General features: G+C 42.6%; 1 protein-coding gene across 4 annotated transcripts in view; it reads left to right on the top strand.

Annotated features, from left to right (window-relative positions):
* LOC121917643 (RING finger and transmembrane domain-containing protein 2-like) overlaps positions 1-18,727 on the top strand; it is a 19,400-nt gene extending 673 nt beyond the window's left edge. For 3 of the 4 annotated variants that reach the window (XM_042443753.1, XM_042443757.1, XM_042443754.1), the window contains exons 2-10: positions 1,238-1,706; positions 3,860-4,338; positions 5,012-5,088; positions 5,539-5,639; positions 7,150-7,303; positions 13,438-13,587; positions 14,338-14,403; positions 15,480-15,581; positions 16,662-18,727. In XM_042443753.1, coding sequence (XP_042299687.1) covers positions 1,624-1,706; positions 3,860-4,338; positions 5,012-5,088; positions 5,539-5,639; positions 7,150-7,303; positions 13,438-13,587; positions 14,338-14,403; positions 15,480-15,581; positions 16,662-16,796 — 1,347 coding nt within the window. In that variant the 5' untranslated portion in view covers positions 1,238-1,623 and the 3' untranslated portion in view covers positions 16,797-18,727. The remainder of the gene's footprint in view (positions 1-1,237; positions 1,707-3,859; positions 4,339-5,011; positions 5,089-5,538; positions 5,640-7,149; positions 7,304-13,437; positions 13,588-14,337; positions 14,404-15,479; positions 15,582-16,661) is intronic. The other variant, XM_042443758.1, reaches the window with a different exon arrangement.
* The last annotated feature ends 660 nt before the right edge of the window (positions 18,728-19,387 follow it).

Raw genomic sequence — 19,387 nt, 5'->3', positions numbered from 1 at the left:
TTACAGATGTCTTATAGCTTAGCCTATATCTATCTATCTTATACATAATATCTTAGCATACATATGTGTGTATGTGTATATGTATATATATATATATACATATACATTATAGCTTAGCATATGTGTGCATATATATCTTATATCTTAGTGTGTGTGTATATATATATATATATATATATGTTACAGATGTCTTATAGCTTAGCCTATATCTATCTATCTTATACATAATATCTTAGCATACATATGTGTGTTTGTGTGTGTGTGTGTGTGTGTGTATATATATATTATATACACATTATAGGTTAACATATGTATGTGTATATATCTTATATATTGGCATATATATATATATTACACACATCTTATAGCTTAGCATATATCTATCTCTTATCTTAGCATATATGTGTGTGTGTGTGTATTTATATATATGTATATATTATAGCTTGGCATATGTATGCGTATATAGCTTATATCTTAGCATATGTGTGTGTGTGTGTGTGTGTATATATATATATATATTGAATATATCTTAGCATATATATATATATATGTATCTTATATCTTAGCGCATATATATATATATATATATATACACATACATACAGTATATAGCTCAATACATTCTCAAATAAACCCGGGGGGGGGGGGGGGGGGGGGGGGGGGGAGGATGGTGTGGGACTGGCTGTTGCTCCTCTTCTGCTTGCAACTGCCCATTCCTGCCCTTGTGAGACACAGGACTATCTCTTGCATTCCGCAGTGGGAAATTAATGCCGTTTGAGACCACTTGAACTGCCCTGGCTCAGTGCTATGGGATTCTGAGATTTGTCGTTTTGTGAGACCTTTTGCCTTCCCTGTCTGAAAGCTCTGGTGCCACAATCAACTACTATTCCCAGAAGTCCATAGAATTGAGGCAGGGCAGTTAAAAGTGGGATCAAACCAGATATTTCTGCAGTGCAGAAGGCGCCCTAGTTTGAGATGGTAAAGCTCAGTGTCTTGGCTTAGTGCTTAGAGAATCCTGGGAATTGTAGTTTATTGTGGCACCAGAGTACTCTGGCACAAAAGGCTAAATGTCTGACACAACCAGGATTCCCTAGCACTGAGCCGGGACAGTCAAAGCGGTCTCAAGCTGGATGATTTCTGCAGTGTGTTTTGGACCGAAGAGTGCGTGGCTAGGAGCATGCTGATATGTTGAGAAATGTTTGCTTTTCTGATTTTATTTCCTTTCTTTTGGTTTTAGAAGTGGCACATCTGAAGGAGAAGCAGTTGAATCTCCCTTTGCAGCCATTGTTTCTCTGTTGCTTTGACTCATTTATCTTCCTTTCATCCTAAACTTGACTTTTGGAAACTCAACTTTTAATGTGTGTAATGTTAAACTGAACAAGAGGAAGATTCCACTCTTTCCTGTCCTTCCTGGAAACCATTTTCGACTGGATGCTGTTAACCTGTTCGTTGTGGAAGTTGGGAGATCTTCATTTTGCTTGATGACTTGTGGCATGCTCTTTGGTTACTCTTCCAAGTAAAATTTCATGCAATATGTCACTGAGTGGATGGGTGCCTGAGAAGAAGACCCTTTAGACCTTGCAACTACTCCTGCCACTGGTCACCATTGATCTGCCACGTTCCATGCTGAGTGTATTGTGTTTTAAAGTGCTCAGGAAGATGCAGAGACGACACAGCAGTATCACTGACAGCCTTCCTCCTGAAAGGTGAGTTAGGAACATCAACTTACAACCGAGAACTACTCAGGACAAGGCTGATGCTACCAATGACTGCGCCAGGCAGCGGATTCTGGGCTTTGTAAAAGTGTAGCAAACAGTTATTTCCTTTTTTATTGTATTACAGAACCAGCAGTGTGGTGAGGTGCCTCTGGAATTTTCTGCCTCAGAGATGAAAATAACTTGGTAGTGTTTGGGTGCTATACTCTGGGACATGGGAAGGCATTGGGCACAGTGTCCTGTTCTGCTCAGGCAGCAGATTGTCTTGGGACAGCCTTATATGCCATTGTAACATGTGATGGAGACAAACAGGAAGGATGGATTGTTCCATTCTTCCTCCAACAACCTACTTTATTTCCATGACAGATGCAGAGGAAGAAAAGGTTGTGGGTTGACAGAGGCGAAAGGGGTCATTTGTCTCTCCTCCATCAATCTCTTTGGTGGAAAGTTTGGTAGAAAGCCCTGCCCAGAGAGCTGCTGTGTCTGTGGATGATGGGAGCTGTCATGCAGTACATCTAGAGGGAGCCAATTTGACAGAAGGCTGGGCTTCAAAGTTTAGTGCTTACACCTTGAATTGGGAGCTAGTGCAGCAATGTTGAAACTAGCATTGCATGTTTGTTACAGTCTGTCCCCATCAAATAAGGTAGTGGTTGAAATTAGGTTTAATTTCCAAGAACATTTCAAGGGTGTGTGCTTAAGTGTTGTCTACACTGACTGGCAGCAGCTCTTTGGGACTCAAGATAGGGTCATCTCCAGCTCTGTTTGGCAGTGTACCTGGGACATTCTGCATGTAAAATGTGTGCTCTACCACTGAACTATGAGCCTTTCTGAAGCTGTAGAATAAACTTCCCACCCCAAACACCGGCTCAGTTTGACCTTCCGGTTCTACACATTAGTTCATCTGTTTTATTAGCGTTCTTCTTTGCCCAGCTTTGTAATGGCTTGATTGACAGTGTTTTAGTTTTTTTCTCCTGCAGTGTCGTGAGCGCAAGAAAGGCAGTTAATAAATGACATTTTAATCAATAAATTAATCAATCCAATTTGGTAGTGAGTAATGTATGGAAAACCTTCACCACTAGGTATTGAAGATAATCTAAAGATGCTCTGCTGAAGGATACTGTACTGCTGCCACACAAGAAGTATGTGTATGCTTTTATTGTTAAAACAAGCACCTACTAAGCTTTTCTTTGCTGCCTGTCTTGGAAGCATTACTCTGCACTCTAGAGGTAGTATAGGGTTGTGATCTCAGTCTCTGCCAGGTACCTTGAATGCTTTGTACATGTTTCATATGTTCTCAGGGATGAGAGGTCTCTGTGGCTTTAGTCCTAAACCCTAGGAGATTCTATTAGAAATGTGTGTCCCATTAATTTGGGACCGTAGAGCCACACTGCAAAGTATTGTGTACTTTCTATTCCCTGTCTGGTATTTGTGTGAGCCTGGCCTTTGGGAGTAGCTGTAAAAATCTCTGTTGAGACTCTGTGGGACAAGGAGAGATGTCTGGTGAGAATTTGCTTATATTGGGCAATGTCTGGAGAGAAGAACTGGGAACAAAGGTGTAGTTGGTGAGACTGGTGGACTTGCTGCAAAAAGCCAAGCTGGCTTCTCGAATCCACAGACCAGTTCTAAACTTGGAGAACTCCACTGTGGGAGCAAGGTCAGAAGAGAATGAGTAGTGCCTTCAGACTGTTGTTGTTGTTTGCTTTCAAGCTGTTTCCTTTTGATGGGAGAGAAGTGGCTTAAAATGAAAGAAATTATAAATAAATGTCATCAGGTTCCCAGCTGAAATACCTAGTGGAATTTTTCTACTTGGCACATTTGGTGGAAAACAGGCTTCAGTTCCCCATGTGGTGAAGTGAGCTGGGAGACCAAAGCACTCCAGGTGGTGCTTCCAGGACCTCCTGGAAGGTCCCTGCTATTTCTTGTTACTGATCGGTGATAGCAGGGAGACCCTTCCCTATACAAGAGTGGATAGGGGAATATGGATCCTTGGCAAGCCAGATCTGGGGCCTTGGTGAGCTGGCTTAGGCCAGCAAACTGGAGGTTCCCTCCCCTGAAGTACATAAACTGACTAGGTAAATAAGGAGGGGAGGATAGATGCTTTCATGTCATTGATTGATTTCTTTCTCCATTCTTGTACATGGCAGAAGCCGGAGTCAAACTATCACCTCTGAGACAAGTGTGGATGAAAGTGGGGTCTTTGAAGGCCTCAAGACAGAGCCATCTCCTCCTCAGCAGCTTTTCTCAGGACTGGGAGGCATCCCATCCGGAACGATCACAGCCACCCCTTTCCAATCCAGTTTGGTCTTGGGGTCGACGGCAGGAGGTGGGGAGGTGTTCATTCAGATGCCTGCTCCACGGGAGGAAGGGACCAGCCGTACGGAAGGAGGTCCTTACCACCACCGCCAGCAGCCCCAGCACTACCATCACAGTCACCAGCGAGGGTCCTCCCTGCTGCACATGGCCGGTGGTGACCGCCATGGACATACTGAGGAAGGCTTCGAGGAACAGCCTGGGACACCAGCCCCTGCCCTTTCAGAGCTAAAAGCTGTCATCTCTTGGTTGCAGAAGGGGCTTCCTTTCATCATGATTCTCTTGGCTAAAGTTTGTTTCCAGCACAAGCTTGGTAAGCCCCTTAATTTAAGAATGTAGGGGACCTTGAGGGATCGAAAGAAAGCCCCATCCAACCTTGCACATTGGCTCCAACCTCGTTCTGGCAGGGTTGTTACCACAAAAAAAAAAAACACTTGAAGCCAACTGGAAAAAAAGGTATCCTATTCCTTTGCCGAAATTTAAGGTCATTCACATCTATAAAACATGTAGAAGGTGGTACTGTATGAAATGGTACAAAAACAGTAAGAAACATTTGCAGCAGAGAAAAAGTAGAAGAGATAATTTTAAAAAAATATTCTGCCAAGCACGTTAAATGTATTTATTTAATTTATATCCTGCCTTTCTCCCATTACAGGATTTGAAGCAGCTCGCAAGTCAAAAGAGTAGCCTATATAAAAGTTTAAAATGCAGTCAAAAGAGTAGCCCTTATAAAAGTTTAAAAAAACAACAACAAATGAACAATCAGATTAAAAGACATTAATGTAAAATAGTTTTTAAAAGGCCATTAAAATATCATCATCATGAGAAAAATACAATACAAATGTAACAAACGGCCATTAAAAGCCTTTCTACAACAGAGAGTAAACACTCCCAAGGCTCGAGTGAACGGATAAGTCTTTTATGGTGCCTAGGTTTGGTGAAGTGCTATGTACATGGCTTACAAGTTTTTCTCTACTTGTTTCTAGGAATTGCTCTGTGTATTGGCATGGCCAGCACATTTGCATATGCAAACTCAACTCTCCGAGAACAAGTCTCCTTGAAGGTGAGTGAAGGGCCGGGATTCTTAAAGCCTGGCTCATGAATGGATAGGGCTCACGGAGATCTCAAGACCTTGGGGAGAAATGTAGGCAAAAAGGCGAAGAGGAGTTATTTTTCTATGACAGGATTAAAACCAAAAGGCAGGTCTTCCTAGAATTTGGAAAACCAGTAGTGTCAGGATTGACTGAGTATTGCTGCTAATATTTTTGCATTGTTTATTTAGACATTTAAACTTTAGTGTTGATTTTTGTATCAGTGGAAGAGAATAGGTTACTGTCCTGAGATGCTTAGAATCTGCAGTTTGAAACATGGAGGAAAGTAGAGGCAGGAGTAAACAGGGTCAGCAAATTAGATTTCTTTCTACCTTCCTTTTTAAAAAGCAAGTTACTAGTTCTTGTGACTACAAAGCTTTAAAGTCCCAGGATTCATGTGTTGGTTTTCTTTTCTTTCGCAGGAAAAGAGGTCAGTGCTGGTGGTGTTCTGGATCCTGGTCTTCCTCGCTGGGAACACCCTATACTTGCTGTATACTTTCAGCTCCCAACAATTGTACAACAGGTGAACAAACAGTTTTTGTTCTAGAAGTGGGTGGTGGAACAGGCAACTCCTATCAGAAGAACTGAGAAGGGCTAAAGGAGGTTGAAATCTTGTGTGGAGGTGGCAGGTAGTGGTGGCTTCCTCTGCTGGAGAAAGGTCATTATGCTGTAAAAGGACCTGTTGGAGCACCGTTGGCCAATTTTGGGTTTTACTCCTTACATTTTCATTTCCATCTTTTACTGGGAATGACCCATATTCACTTAGGAGCTATTCTATTTTCCTTCAGTTCCCTGACTGACTTGTTTGTGGGTTCACTTTTGCTTTTTTTTTCATTTTCATCAGTTGAGTGTTCAATCTCTCATTTTTGCTTTTTTGCCTTTGTTTTTTGTTTTTAGGATTTAATTTTATCCGTTGTGCTGTGCCCATTTTGTGAGTATTTTTATTTCCGTTCCTCAGTCCTTCTCTGTTTCAGCTTGATTACCCACTAACACAAACATGGACAAATATCCTACAAGGGCTTCATACTGTGCTATAGCCAACACATTCAAATTTGGTGGTTGGAAATAAGGCTTTTGGTAACAGCTCCCAACATACCAGCTGCCTTCCTAGCATCTGAAAGTGACAAAATATGGAGGACAGAGTATATGAACCTGATTTTGCCCAGGCTTGGATCTATCATGATAAGCATTTATGAAGACATCCCAGTATAGCTATTGGTTGTGTTCATTGTCATGATTAATCATGGTTTCTGTTAACCATGGTTTGTTGATTCAGCCATGAATTGTATGGCAGGCAGGCATAGTTTGTCTTCCTTGTTTCTGATTTGTTTCTCTCCAGATCCCTTTGTCAGCTTCTGTTTCAGAGTCAGCAAATGTGGAGGGGGGACACAACTGCAGGTTCTGACATCATGACAACCTATGGTTCAACAAACCAGAGTTCATAAGCCATCAATATGCAATGAACTCAGAGTGTGGCTTGTAGCTGGTTAACAAACTGGCTTGTTAGTGGATTCATGTTGACATTCACAGCAAATGAATAGAATCTTTATTATGGTCATAGACCAACACACACAGTAAACAGGTTTCAACAGACCATACTGTCACTGTCATTAGGTGTCTGATTTATTTTATGAAACAAAGCACTTATAAAACTAGGTTATTTTTCCCTATGAGGGAAAAATGGGGAAAAAACATTTCTGACATTTTTTCATCCTCTTATCAGCAATTTTTCTTGTCTGGATTATTGGTTGTCACCTGCTTTGAACCCAGGTGCCCTGTTCCTAGGTGACATAGTGAACAGCTGTTGATACTTTGCACTACCAGACATTTATCAGTACTGTTTACCAATGGATACATAGATCCTGGGGTTAATCTTGAACAACTTTTCTCACAAGGATTATTGAGAGCCTATGGTTGTTCTTGTACTCCTTAGTTCATTTTTCACAGAGGGAGTTGCAAGGGGTTAGGCAATCATTATCTGGCTTCAATGTGCCAATTAATAATGTTCAATCATACTGTCTTGTATTCCTCAGCCTCATATTCCTGAAACCCAACCTGGAGAAGCTGGATTTCTTTGATCTGATGTGGATTGTGGGGATCTCCGACTTCGTACTCAAATACCTCACCATAGCCCTGAAGTGCTTCATTGTCGCCTTGCCAAAAATCATATTGGCTGTTAAATCAAAGGTAAAAGAGTTCATATTTCACTCTGGTGGTAATGAAATTCCCTTCTTTTAGGAAACATATGGGGTACCTGTGTTAGCCGTTCAGCAAAATGCAACAAAATACACAAAAAGTGATGCCTTTATTGGCCAAATAAAATGCACAAAATATATCATGCAAACTTTAGAAGCTCCACTGGCTTCTTCATCAGGCAAAAGATGTTTTAAAATCATACAGGAGAGCTCATTGGAGGAATAATGGGATATAAACATAACAAATAAAATAAGGGAAGCCATAAGATAACTGTTTCACTGACTTTGGTGGAGTATGTGAAAGCTATCTCTGATAATAACCTGAGTTCTGATTCCAGTCTAGTCCTTAGTTGCTCCCATCTTTCATAGCGGCAGTCTGGTTCCCAGTGGCTTCCTAATTTTAAGTTTCCTTGTTCAGCTGAGAAGTAATTTCTGGCTAAAGCAGTGAATTATTGTTTACACAAACCATGGCTACATAGGTTCACATTTGCCAGTTAAATTTTGGGAACACAAATTTTGTGTTTTGTTGCTTGTTTGTTCTCCTTATTTTTTCTCCTTTCCATTTGTGCCAAAGCACTTTTGTGATGAAGACTGATGTAGAGTTTCTCTGTGTCTGATGTCCATATTTCACACCATGACCTTACTTTGTTTGATGGACCTTGGGATTCTGGTAAAAGTAGAGAAGACCATATAGTCAATAGCATCTTCCTGTTTCTGGAGCTAAATGAACCAACAGGCTTTACCACCATGTTTCTGCATTAAAATAAGCCATGGTGGTGTTTCTTGAAATCTGGCTTGCACACTATTATTATTCAGTCCAGGCAGAAATTTCAAGCCAGGAACAGAAGCAATTCTAAATGGAGTTTGTGCGGGTAGGTGTGGTTGGAAAGGTTTGTTCCCTTGTATGGGATGCTCAGAAGGCCTATTAATTTATCCCTGGCAGTAGTCCAAGGATTTTTCTCCCCTCTGATGATAATGATGATTATTATTTTATTTGAGGAGATTAATGGGCCGGGTCACAGCATAATCCAGCTTCAGGGAGAAAAAACCAACAACCTGACACGTGAGTGATGCATAGTCAGCCCAAGACAAATTGTAGAGCTGGAAGAGGTTCACAGCCTTTGCTTGCTTGTCTAAGAGCTATCCCAGGTTCTCATTAATCCTTGTCCAAGGGAAGAAAGAGACTGGGGTCTGTATTTGCAACCACACAAGGAGGCTGGTAAGATTGCATCTGTCAGGGGCCCCCTAATGGTTCTCTGTGCAGATGCCTCATTCTGAACAGCCTCTTCTTTATTGGAGCCCTGATCATCTTGAGCCATAATCTTTTTCATTATTTTTTCAAATTATTGCCAGCTTGCAAACAAAACTGTTGGTAGAGGTTCCATGTGCTAACCTCTGGATAGTGGTTTAAAATAGTTTTCTCTACTTGTGTATTTTGCACTGAATTTGACATGGTGGACATCTCAGCTTTCTGTACATAATGAAATCCTTTTTTGGTTTTGGTTTTAAAGAGAACATTTTAGACCACAGCAGTGCTTAGAAATCTGAAAATTCACAAGCAGTGTTTAGTGGACTGCTGTGTACATGACAAGTTTCCTCCGTGGTAGTGCAGATCATCTGTTTCTAATGAAAAGGCTTATCCTCTACTGCTTTTGATTTTTGTGATGAGTTGAGTGCTGCTGGATCCAGCATTGTCTGCTGGATGCAGCATCACTACAATAAACTTTTATATTCAAGACTCACCACACGCAACACTCACCCTAGTGCAGTATCAAACTTTTGGTCTTCCAGATACTTCCAACATGGCCAGTGGTCATGAATTCTGGGATTTGAAGGTCCAACCGTCTGGGTGACTTCAGACTACTGGGAGGTGTAGTCTAGTAATACCTGGAGAGTTGGGTGATTCCTACCCCTGTTGTAGTTGTAATCCAAATTCCTTCTGAGCTTCCCGGTGGGGATAGTTCCTACCTCCTTTCCAACTCCCGAGGGCTTGATGTGGGTTTTGTTCACTCCATGTTTTAAATGAGCCAAGCTTATCTCCTAGTATGTAATTTGGAGTTATCTTTCAGGTTCCATACTTATTACAAAGAAGTGTTTGGCTCAAAAGTGTATACAAAACAGTGTTTTATGAGAAATAGTGTACAAAAAAATGAAATTTAAGGTTCGGTGGAGTGCCATAGAATTTAAATATGATTTTTTCTTACATTAAAAAAAAATTCAAGAAAACTGGGTAGAATGACCTATGAATAAATTCCTGTGAAGCTGACAAGGGCTGGAAGGGGGTTGAGCTCTCTAACCTTAAGGATGAAGGAAAGCATATGAATAAAGTGTTTTGGGAAGCTGTGACCATTTGTAACCTCGCAACCTGTATTTGTGCACCGTGAAACCCACTGGATGATCTGTTTGTGGTCTGTACGTTGTTTCCTGCCAGGGGAAAAATAGAACAGGGCTCCTGTACATTTAACAGTTGTATAGGAGAGGGACTTTCAGCAGGTGTTGCTTGTCCTACACGCTCTTCTGCACAACAGTGAAAAATCTAAGAGCCCTGTTCTAGTTTTCACCTGGTGATTCTATTTCTTACATTAACCTATCTTCCAGGGAAGTGTGTTTATTGTAGTAGAAGTGGCCATAGAATTTTCCTGTGACCAAAAATTTAAAAGAAGAATCCATGAAGGGGGAAAAGATGAGGGACGAAATGGGAACCAGACAGCTCGCGTTTCCTGAATTTCTATCCAGAGTATTCCTGTTTCCCTCTTTCATCCACCCTCCCCTTTTTTTAAAGCTCCACACCCCTCAAGCTGTCTCTCCTTAGCTGAGTAAATGAGAATCTGCCATTTGCCACATGCATAACAATGGACGCCTCCAGGAGCCACATGGCTCAGGCCGTTTTAATTTACTTTAATTCATTTTTCTATTGAGCCAAATGGTAAGTACTTGTTGTTTGTTTTTAATGGAGGACATTCAACACACTAGAGGTGTAGCCAAGACTCTCCTGAGGATAGGAAGAGCGCAGCTGTTCAGCAGTGCTCCAGCTCTGCTTCTCTGGCATCCTTTGGGCTTTTCAGGTTAAGACAAACAGCAGTTTGGGAGAGGAGAGGTCACTCAGGCAAGATGTCAAGTGTTCTACATGCCACCACTTGACATAGATCACAAGTAAAGAGTAGTTTGCATGCTGCCTGGTCAGTATTCTTAGTTACCAAGTGATGGTAGAGACTGTAAATTGATCAGCATGTAAACGGCACCTAGCATGTTGTTAAACCGTGGGATAAACTGTGCAGCGATGGTCAGCAACTTGAATGGATTTGAAAGGTGACTGGACAGAGGCTATCAGTGGTTCTGGGGCATGATGGTTATATACCCAGAGGCAGTTGCAGGATGGGACACAAGGTTGGGAAGCACTTTTCTAAAGAAAAGGTTGGGCAAAAGGTCGGTTGGCCATACCAACACCGGTCTATTAAAATTGAGAAAGCTGGAGGAGAGAAGGCATGAACATTTGTGTAAAAGGCAGAGAATGTGATCAGAGGTAGCCTGTTCATTCTAGCCTAGAAGAAGAGGTTGTCCATGGTTACTGGTCAAGATGACTGTATATTGCCTCCAGTAGGTAGTATGCCTCTGTGTACCAGTTGCTAAGGGGGAGCGTGCTGTGGTACTCCTATCCTGTTTGTGGGCTTCTGTGTGACTGAAGTCCTGGACTGGAGATGATCTGGGCCTGATCCAGTACAGCTCTCCTTATGTCAGTTAGGTTTGGAGTGTTGCCCTATCAGTACATGTATGGATGTCTGCTGGAGCTGGTTAAGCATATTTCTTTCATACCAATCAAAGGTGTCGTCTTGTCATATACCTTCAAGTTGTTTCTGACTTATGGTGACCCTAAGGCAACCCTATTGTTGGGTTTTCTTGCCAAGATTTGTTGAGAAGGGCTGAGTGGGGATTCGAACCCTGGTCTCCTGGAGTCATTGTCCAACACCCAAACCATTGCACCATGCTAGCTCTCAAAGGTGTCTAGTGGACCATTAAAAACCCATTGTGGTAGAAATATCCGTGAATTGGAATTTCCTTCATCAGATGCATGCACTGCAGTGTTACGCTTGTGAGTAACTCCCTTGTAGCTTTGTCCCGCTAGTCCAGTCTTGGCTGCTCTGACTTGCAGCAATTGTCCAGAGTCTTGTGAAGAACAAGCTGCCCTGAGTTCCAGTTCTGACAGAAAGGTGGGATGCAATCAAATAAGAAAGAAAGAAAGAAAGAAAGAAAGAAAGAAAGGCCGGTCTCATTAGCTGTAGTAGATGTTGAGCAGGAAGACCTGCTCAGGGCTTGCTCCAAAAAGAAGTAGCTTGGTGTGGAGGGAAGCATTACCTCTGCAAGACCTGTGGGTCCTTCCTTGCTTTCACCAGGGATGGAGGTGGGGGGAGAAGGGGAGCTTCAATCAAAATGACTCCCCTTTGCAGTGAATGGAGGTTGCTCCTCTGCCCAGCACCTCCCTGCCAATCTATTAAATTGCCTGCCACTGGGATCTCAGATTGTTGCCATTACAGAAATGCTCCACATTCCCCCCCCCCCATGATTAAACTGGGAGGGGGGAATTGAGGTCCTTGAGTAAGCGCTAGTATGACCTCACTTGGTATCCCCTGGGATATGAGATCATGTGGATGCCGGAGCTCTCGGTAGGCTTCGATTTGTTCCACGCAAGGACAGCCTGCTGAATGATCTCATCCTAGGGGGACCCAGGGGGAGTGGGCATTGCCTGCTGTTCTCCTCGGGGACCCTGATGGTCTCAGTCCCTATAGTTCTTCCTCGCTTTTTGCTGGCAGCGAGGAAGCAATGTTGGAGAATGCATGCAATTGGCAGTGTAAGTAGAATGCTCCATTTCTGGGTCTACAGGCTGCTCTCTTGAGCAGCACCCCAAACACTAATGAATCGATGTGCATCCTCCAGTGACTAATGGGAAGTGGTGTGAAGATGTCCCCATTTTGTGCTGCCCAACTTAGGCCATTTTTGATGCATTTCCACTCAGTGGTGCCAACATGCATGTGCATTCTACCTGCATATTCAGGTGCAGATCTGCCTTCTGCTCGTAGGCCACCAGTCACGGCACATGAAAACAAGGCCAAGATTCAGTAAGTGGGGTAAAAGGAATGTGCGTAAGGCAAGAAGTCCATCTCATAGGGATGGAAAGTGACAATGACTGTATTTTTCTAGTCATCTTTTCTGCCCCCTGAGTGCAGTCTGCCAGGAGGTAAACACTGAGCAAAATTGCTTTGCAGCTCCCTCAGCAGTTTACTCTGTTAAGGTGAGCTGACTTGTCTGTAAGAGCACATGCACAAAACTTGATCTTTTCTACAAGGAGGCTGCCCCTTCTGCCATCATCCTTCACCTTTGAGGGGCAGGATGATTTTGAACAGAATGTGTACTCTGTTGAAAAACAAAACAGTACCCAGCCATCCTTTTCTCTATTGAAAAATATAATTTAAATACATCACTTCAGCATAGTATAAATATACACCAATGCAGCACAAATTTACTGTAGTAAAATGGTAGCACAAGATGTTTCATCACTACTGCATCAGGCTGCTTAGATTGATGGAACAGAAAATACATTTATTTTATTAAAATTTCTGAAGAAACCCTATATTCCTATGCAAGTAAATGTGCAACAAACTAGGCATTTCATACTTCAATTTTGTGTTGCATATTTACTTGCATAGGAATTTAGGAAAGTTTTCTTCAGAAATTTTATTTAAATAAATATATTTTCTGTTCCATCCATCTAAATAGCCTGATGATTCGTGTACTGATGATGAAATGGTAGCCTTGTGCTACTATTTTACTAATGTAAATTTGTAATGACTACTTCATATACATTTGTCATTTATGAAAGTGTTGGAGTTGGACGACATAAAAATAGGAGTCAATTGAAGGTTTGGCATACCCATTCCACAGCCCTGATCTCAAGGTGACACAGCACAACAGTCCTGTGAAGTAGGTGAGCCTGAGAGTGAGTGCCTGGCCCAAGGTCAGCATCATGGTTCTGTTGGGACTAGACTCTGGCTCTTCCAAGTCCATGTCTCAGGCTCCAGCTATGACACCCCACTGTCTTATATCTTAAAGTCTCCTTTTTGTGTCTTTCAGGGGAAATTTTACCTGGTCATTGAAGAGCTGAGCCAGCTCTTCCGTTCCCTGGTCCCCATCCAGTTATGGTACAAGTACATCATGGGGGATGATCCATCTGGCAGTTATTTCCTTGGAGGGATTCTCCTGATCATGTACAGTCTCTGCAAAGTAAGTTGTTGGCCTGTGGTTCTGTGATGACTTTCCTTACAGTTGGTTTTCCTTGTCAATATCTGTGCTTACCAGGACCTGCATTCAGTCCTCATCATCTCCCATTAAAGGGATCAGGTAGCAAGTGATGGGGCAGGTTTTTTCTGCCTGAGTTCCTAGTGAAAGTAGATAGTATTTGGCTAGATCTTGGGTGGGAGGTGTGTGACCACTTAGATGATGTTGGACATCAACTTCCAGCATCCCTAGCCAGCCATGGTGAAGGATGCTAGGAGTTTCAGTCCAGCAGCGTCTGGAGAGACAGATACTCCCCATGTTTTGGATAGGTGCGCCAATACCCTGATTTGCTATACAGCAGCTTCCTAAGTACCAATGGGTATAAATTGATCCCAGCTTACTCTGGGGTGCCAGTGGGATGCCATTTTTGTTCAGAAGCTAAGCAGCAGCCTTGGTTAGTACTTGGATGGGAGAGTGCCAATGAATCCCAAATGCCGTAGGCTCTATTTCAGAGGAACTGAGAATACCACCTCTGAGTATTCTTTGCTTAAGAAAACCCTATGCTTGCCGCAAGACAACAGGTGACCTGAAGGCGCACACATACACACACATACACATTTTAACAGCCATGCACCAGGCTGAAATTCAATATACAAAGCTTTTCTGCCAGTTTCTGAAAATATAATGACACTTTGGAAGCAATGCAGGATGAGCTTGGCCCATCTGTAAGGAATGTCTACAACTTTTTTTTCCTAGTCTTTTGACATCTGTGGCCGTGTGGGAAGCATCCGGAAGGCTTTGAAGTTCCTCTGCACCCCTCAGGTGGGTAGGCAACTGCTTTGTATTCCTGTGATTAAGATAATTGTCATCATTGGTTCTTGTGGATACATAACGGATTTGCTCACATTAGACTGGTTGGATGGGTTTTGAATGGAGAGGTCCGGCCCAGCCATCATCATCATCTCCCTGGAGCAGGTGATTATTATTATTTTTCTAAAGCAGCCCTTTTCAGACAAGTGTGCTGGACTAAAACTCCCACCCTCCCCAGCCAGCATGACCAGTGCTTTCTGAAAAGAGTTGTTGGCAGTGGGAGCATCTTAACTTGGTGCTAGTTGGTGCTAGGATGAAAAGTGTGGGAGTGATTGACACTGGTGTCCTGCTGGATACATGTGTTAGGAAAAAATCCCTCCAAGATACGTCAGTTGCTAGATTTGCTAGAATACATTTTTCCGCCCTGCACAGGAGCCTGGACCATCTTGGCCTCTGGTCACCCTATTTGGCCAGTGATTTTTTTTCACTGAAGTGCAATAACATTCATCTTGTTTTAATTTAAGCCTTGCGTGGCACTTTGGACTAGAATTCCTGAAGCTGTTTTGCGTCGCCTGCTGTTTTTCCTCCTGATCCTTCCCTCAAAACCTCAATTTTTCCCCTTTTGTCTTAAGATGGGGTGGGGAGAACCTTTGGTCCTATGGCAGTTTTAGCATGTAGCTCCCATCGCTTTCACCAAATGGGGACAGTATTCAAGGATTGTGGAAGCTGTAGTTCAAAGCTTCTGGAGAACCAAAGGCTTCCCACCTCTGCTTTAAAGAATGTAAAAAGGGCCATGGGCTAGAATTAGACCAAAGGACTCTTGAGTCTAGCATCCTATTTACCACAGTGGCCAAGCTAGTGTTTTCTGTAAAGTCCACCAGCAGCACCCAATGGTAGTAGCCTACTTCCTACTGTTATTCTCCATCTGCCTTTGCACCCAAGGGTGATACTTAGGTGTCAGGATTGGTTGCTTTAGTATTTGTCCATTTCTTTTGTCTCCTTTTAATACTGTCATAAGTTGCTGGTCATTGTCACCATTTCTGCCAGGGCATTCCATAGCCTTTAACAATGTGCTTTCCCTGTAACAGAGTTATGGCGTCCGTGCAACTAACCAACAGTGCAGTGAGGCTGGTGACATCTGTGCCATCTGCCAGGCGGAGTTCAGAGAACCTCTGATCCTCTTATGCCAGGTTCTTTTTTCCTCCTTTTTCTCTCTTTGAATGCGGTGCCACAGGGCAGCCTGTCAAGTGGGTGCTCTGTTAACTGAGCATGCTCAGTCAGTAATGGACATCAGGGGCAGGGAGTGCAAAGCACACTGGTAGAGCATGAATGTTGCTGGTAGACAGTCCCAGAACTGATGCATGACATTGCCACTTAACAGACTGGTGACCTCTCGTGGGCATCCTTCTTCCCCCCTCCCCCCCCAGCATTTGGGAATCACCTTTTAAATTTCCCACAGTGCCCTGGAATAGTACTAGATCAGGGCCATTATGGGATAGAGGCGAGAATTTTGATTGGTACGGAGGGGAAGGGTTAACCCTCTTTCACAATTTGTTGTTGTGTGCCTTCAAGTCATTTCTGACTTATGGCGACCCCAAATCAAACTTATCATGGGTTTTCCTTGGCAAGATTTCTTCAGAGGAGGTTGGCCACTGACTTCCCCTGAGGCTGAGAGCATGTGACTTGCCCAGTGTCACTCAGTGGGTTTACATGGCCAAGGTGGGAATCGGACCCTGGTCTCCAGAATCGTAGGCAACACTTAAACCACTATGCCACCTGGCTTTCTTTCCCAATACCAGTTCTCTAATCTGCTTCAGCCCTTCCCAAGCTGTTTCTACATTCTAAAAAAAACCCCTTCAGGCTGTGATCTCTCACATCACTTTCTAGTTTGCTCCTTTCACACAAACTATTCTAAATAAAGTCTGTCAGTTAGTCTCCATGCAGGTGTCCTGGTGAATGCCTTAAACTAGAGCTTCATCTTTGTTTATTCCTCTGTAGACCTGCATATAATTTGTGTTTTCTCAGTCACAGTACCTGAGTACAGAATTTAGCATATAGTATAGAAAGCAAGGTATTTGTAATTTAGGTCAGGCATTAGTACTTGGCACACTTGAGCACTGTTGTCTGTCCTGGGGCCTTAGCAATAGAGAGCTATACACCAACCCCTCCCTTTGGGACGCTTGGGTTCCAGGCTGGACCTTGGCCTTGTTTTTATAAATGTGTTTTTGTAGGTGTGGATTCATACTGCATTTTCTCTTTTGTCTGTACAGCACATCTTTTGTGAAGAATGCCTCTGCCTTTGGTTTGACCGGGAAAAGACATGCCCACTGTGCCGTTCTGTGGCTGTAGAAACTCTGCGATGCTGGAAAGATGGTACCACCTCTGCTCATTTCCAGGTCTATTGACTTCTAGGCTTTGCTAGGATATAGGATAAATCTAAAGAGACATGTTGTTTGGGGAGTGAGGAGGTGGAAAGAAGTGAAGTGTTTGCCTACATACTTGCTAGAAGTCAGTATGGCTTCCCTTCTCCCTCACATTATGAATTCATTGAACCTGCCATCACAAGATGTGTCAAAGACCTTTAGCTTAGATGGCTTTAGAAGGGAGAGGACTGATCTCACAATCAGTGGATAGTGGTAATGATGGCTAAAGGGAACTGCCCTATCAAGAGTGTGGAGTTACTTTTCAGAGTGCAACATCCAGAGTCCTCCAGCCATAGAATCATAGAGTTGGAAGGGACCACAAGGGCCATCCAGTTCAACCCCCTGCCCATGTTGTCAGAGGGTTCTAGAAACTGTAATCCAGAAATGTGACTCTGCCACTGAATATATGAATTGCTACAGAGCACAGAAGTAGCATTTACACTCTGCTGGTGTGGATCCCTGAAGCAAGCATTTATTTGGCCACTTTTGGAAATAGGATGGATTAAATAGACCTTGGGCTTGATCTAACCAGGGCTTTTTGTATCTCAAGAGAAACCTGTTTGCTGTTGCATGTGCCCATGTGAGTCTTTCAATGAGTTGGTAAAAAGTTGCTCACAAACTGATAGCTGGCCCCTGTCTTAGTGGTGCTTGTGTTGTCATTGTATTAAATGTTATGCCATCATCTGAGAAGACAGTATTGTATTTCCACCTTACTCAATTTTAAACTTGTATTTGAATCAGAATTGATATAACATTGAGTTCCCAGGGTTGCTCCAACCTCTAATTCATGCTTGACGCTCACCCGTTTGAATGGGAAGACCAGTGTAGTGTATTGGACTGGTGCCATGGAACCTACTGTGTGACATTGGGGCAGTCATTCTGCTGTAGCCTGTCCTACCTCATAGAGGATAATGTGAGGAGAGCCATGTATGCCACTTTTGAGCTCACTGGAGGAGAGATCGGGTATAAATATAACAAATAAATAAAATGATACAAGCTCCCTCTATGCGAATTTCACAGCACAAAACCTAACTTTGGATCTTTGAACTTTGTGACTGTGTGTTGTCCTCCACCCACCATCTTGCCACTTCCTTCTCCTATCCAAATGTTATGTTGGCCATGTTCAAATGATTGTCCAAGACTGCTGGCATGCTGTTGCCCTGTTTTCCTCCAATCACATGCTAGCTTCAGTGTGAAGGTTCTGCCATATACTAAGTCAGAGTTCCTTGTTACGTCCTGGTTTATTTTATTGGTATGTTTAGCTGACATAAAGCTAGACATCCCTGTTTTGGATGGCACAGGGAACTCTTGACTTCATACAAACCAGTGTCTTTGTGTTGAAACCTGCAAGAGAGGATTTCTTAACCACAAAACTTGGCCTTATGAAAATTTGAATCATAGTCTAAAAATGTCCATTAGCTATTACAGTTGACCCTCTGTATCCATGGTTATTTTATCCACGGATTCAACCATCCATGGCCTGCAAATATTCAAAAATATAAATTCCAAAAGCAAACTTGCTTTTGCCATTTTATATAAGGGACACCATTTTACTATGTCATTGTATTTAATAGGACTTTGGATTTTGGTATCCGCGTGGGTCCTGGAGCCAAACCCCAGCGAATACCAAGAGCCCACTGTATTTAACTAAAACTATTTCATTCCATCACACCTCCATTCATAGAAACAGAAGAAACGTAATTCTGCAAAAACATTTTAAAATGCTTTAAAATAAAACATGAACATTGTAAACATTTGGACAAAATAAAGAAATTGCATTGGTAACTGCAATTTGTTCTTGGTACAGAAAGAATTGGCTGTGCCTTGGCTGCTCCTATTTTTTGTTGTGGTTGTTTTTCTTTTATTTTGTCTTTTCAAATGTAAATGGCAATAAAGCTTGCTTTAAAGGCTTACTTCCCTTTTCTTCCTTGAAAGAGAAAACATCTGTTCACAATTCAGGGAGGAAGAAAAGTGTTTGGGATGGGTATGAAATAACACTGAGAGAGGAAGAATGTGCAACAGGGGCTGGGGAGAAATTGGCGAACTGCTTTCTTTGTTGCAATGGGCTAAGATGCTATGTTGAATACTGGTTTTATGGAAATGTGACATGATGGTGATGGTGGTATAGGCCTGAAATATATATCCTAAATCAGAGGGGTCCATGTCCACAGATCAGTTTACAGTTATATGAATGGGGTTGTGTGGGTGTATCATACACGACTATGGTCTAATCTGCACTGCGGAAATAATGCAATTTGACAGCAGTTTAACTGCCATGGCTCAATGCTATGGGATTTGTAGTTTTGAGAGATCTTTAGCCTTGTCTATCTTGAGAGCTCTGGTGACAGTGAAAGCGGTGTTCAGCTGCATTATTTCTGCAGTCCAGATTAGACCTGTGATTTACACGAACAGCACTGATTCTTTGCTTGGATGTGCATCCCAGCAATTGGGCACTCTTTTGCATACTGTCTAGCTTTCAGTGAGATGGATGTTGAAATGCATTTAAGACTTTTCATGCAGGTTGTAGTGCACAACCAGTTTACCTAAGTTCAACAACTAGAGAAGGGGGGACG

Source organism: Sceloporus undulatus, unplaced genomic scaffold (assembly GCF_019175285.1).
Source record: "Sceloporus undulatus isolate JIND9_A2432 ecotype Alabama unplaced genomic scaffold, SceUnd_v1.1 scaffold_30, whole genome shotgun sequence".
In the NCBI taxonomy this organism is placed as follows: Eukaryota; Metazoa; Chordata; class Lepidosauria; order Squamata; family Phrynosomatidae; genus Sceloporus; species Sceloporus undulatus.
The sequence above is the reverse complement of the archived record's forward strand: the minus strand, read 5'-3'. Positions and strand labels throughout refer to the sequence as shown.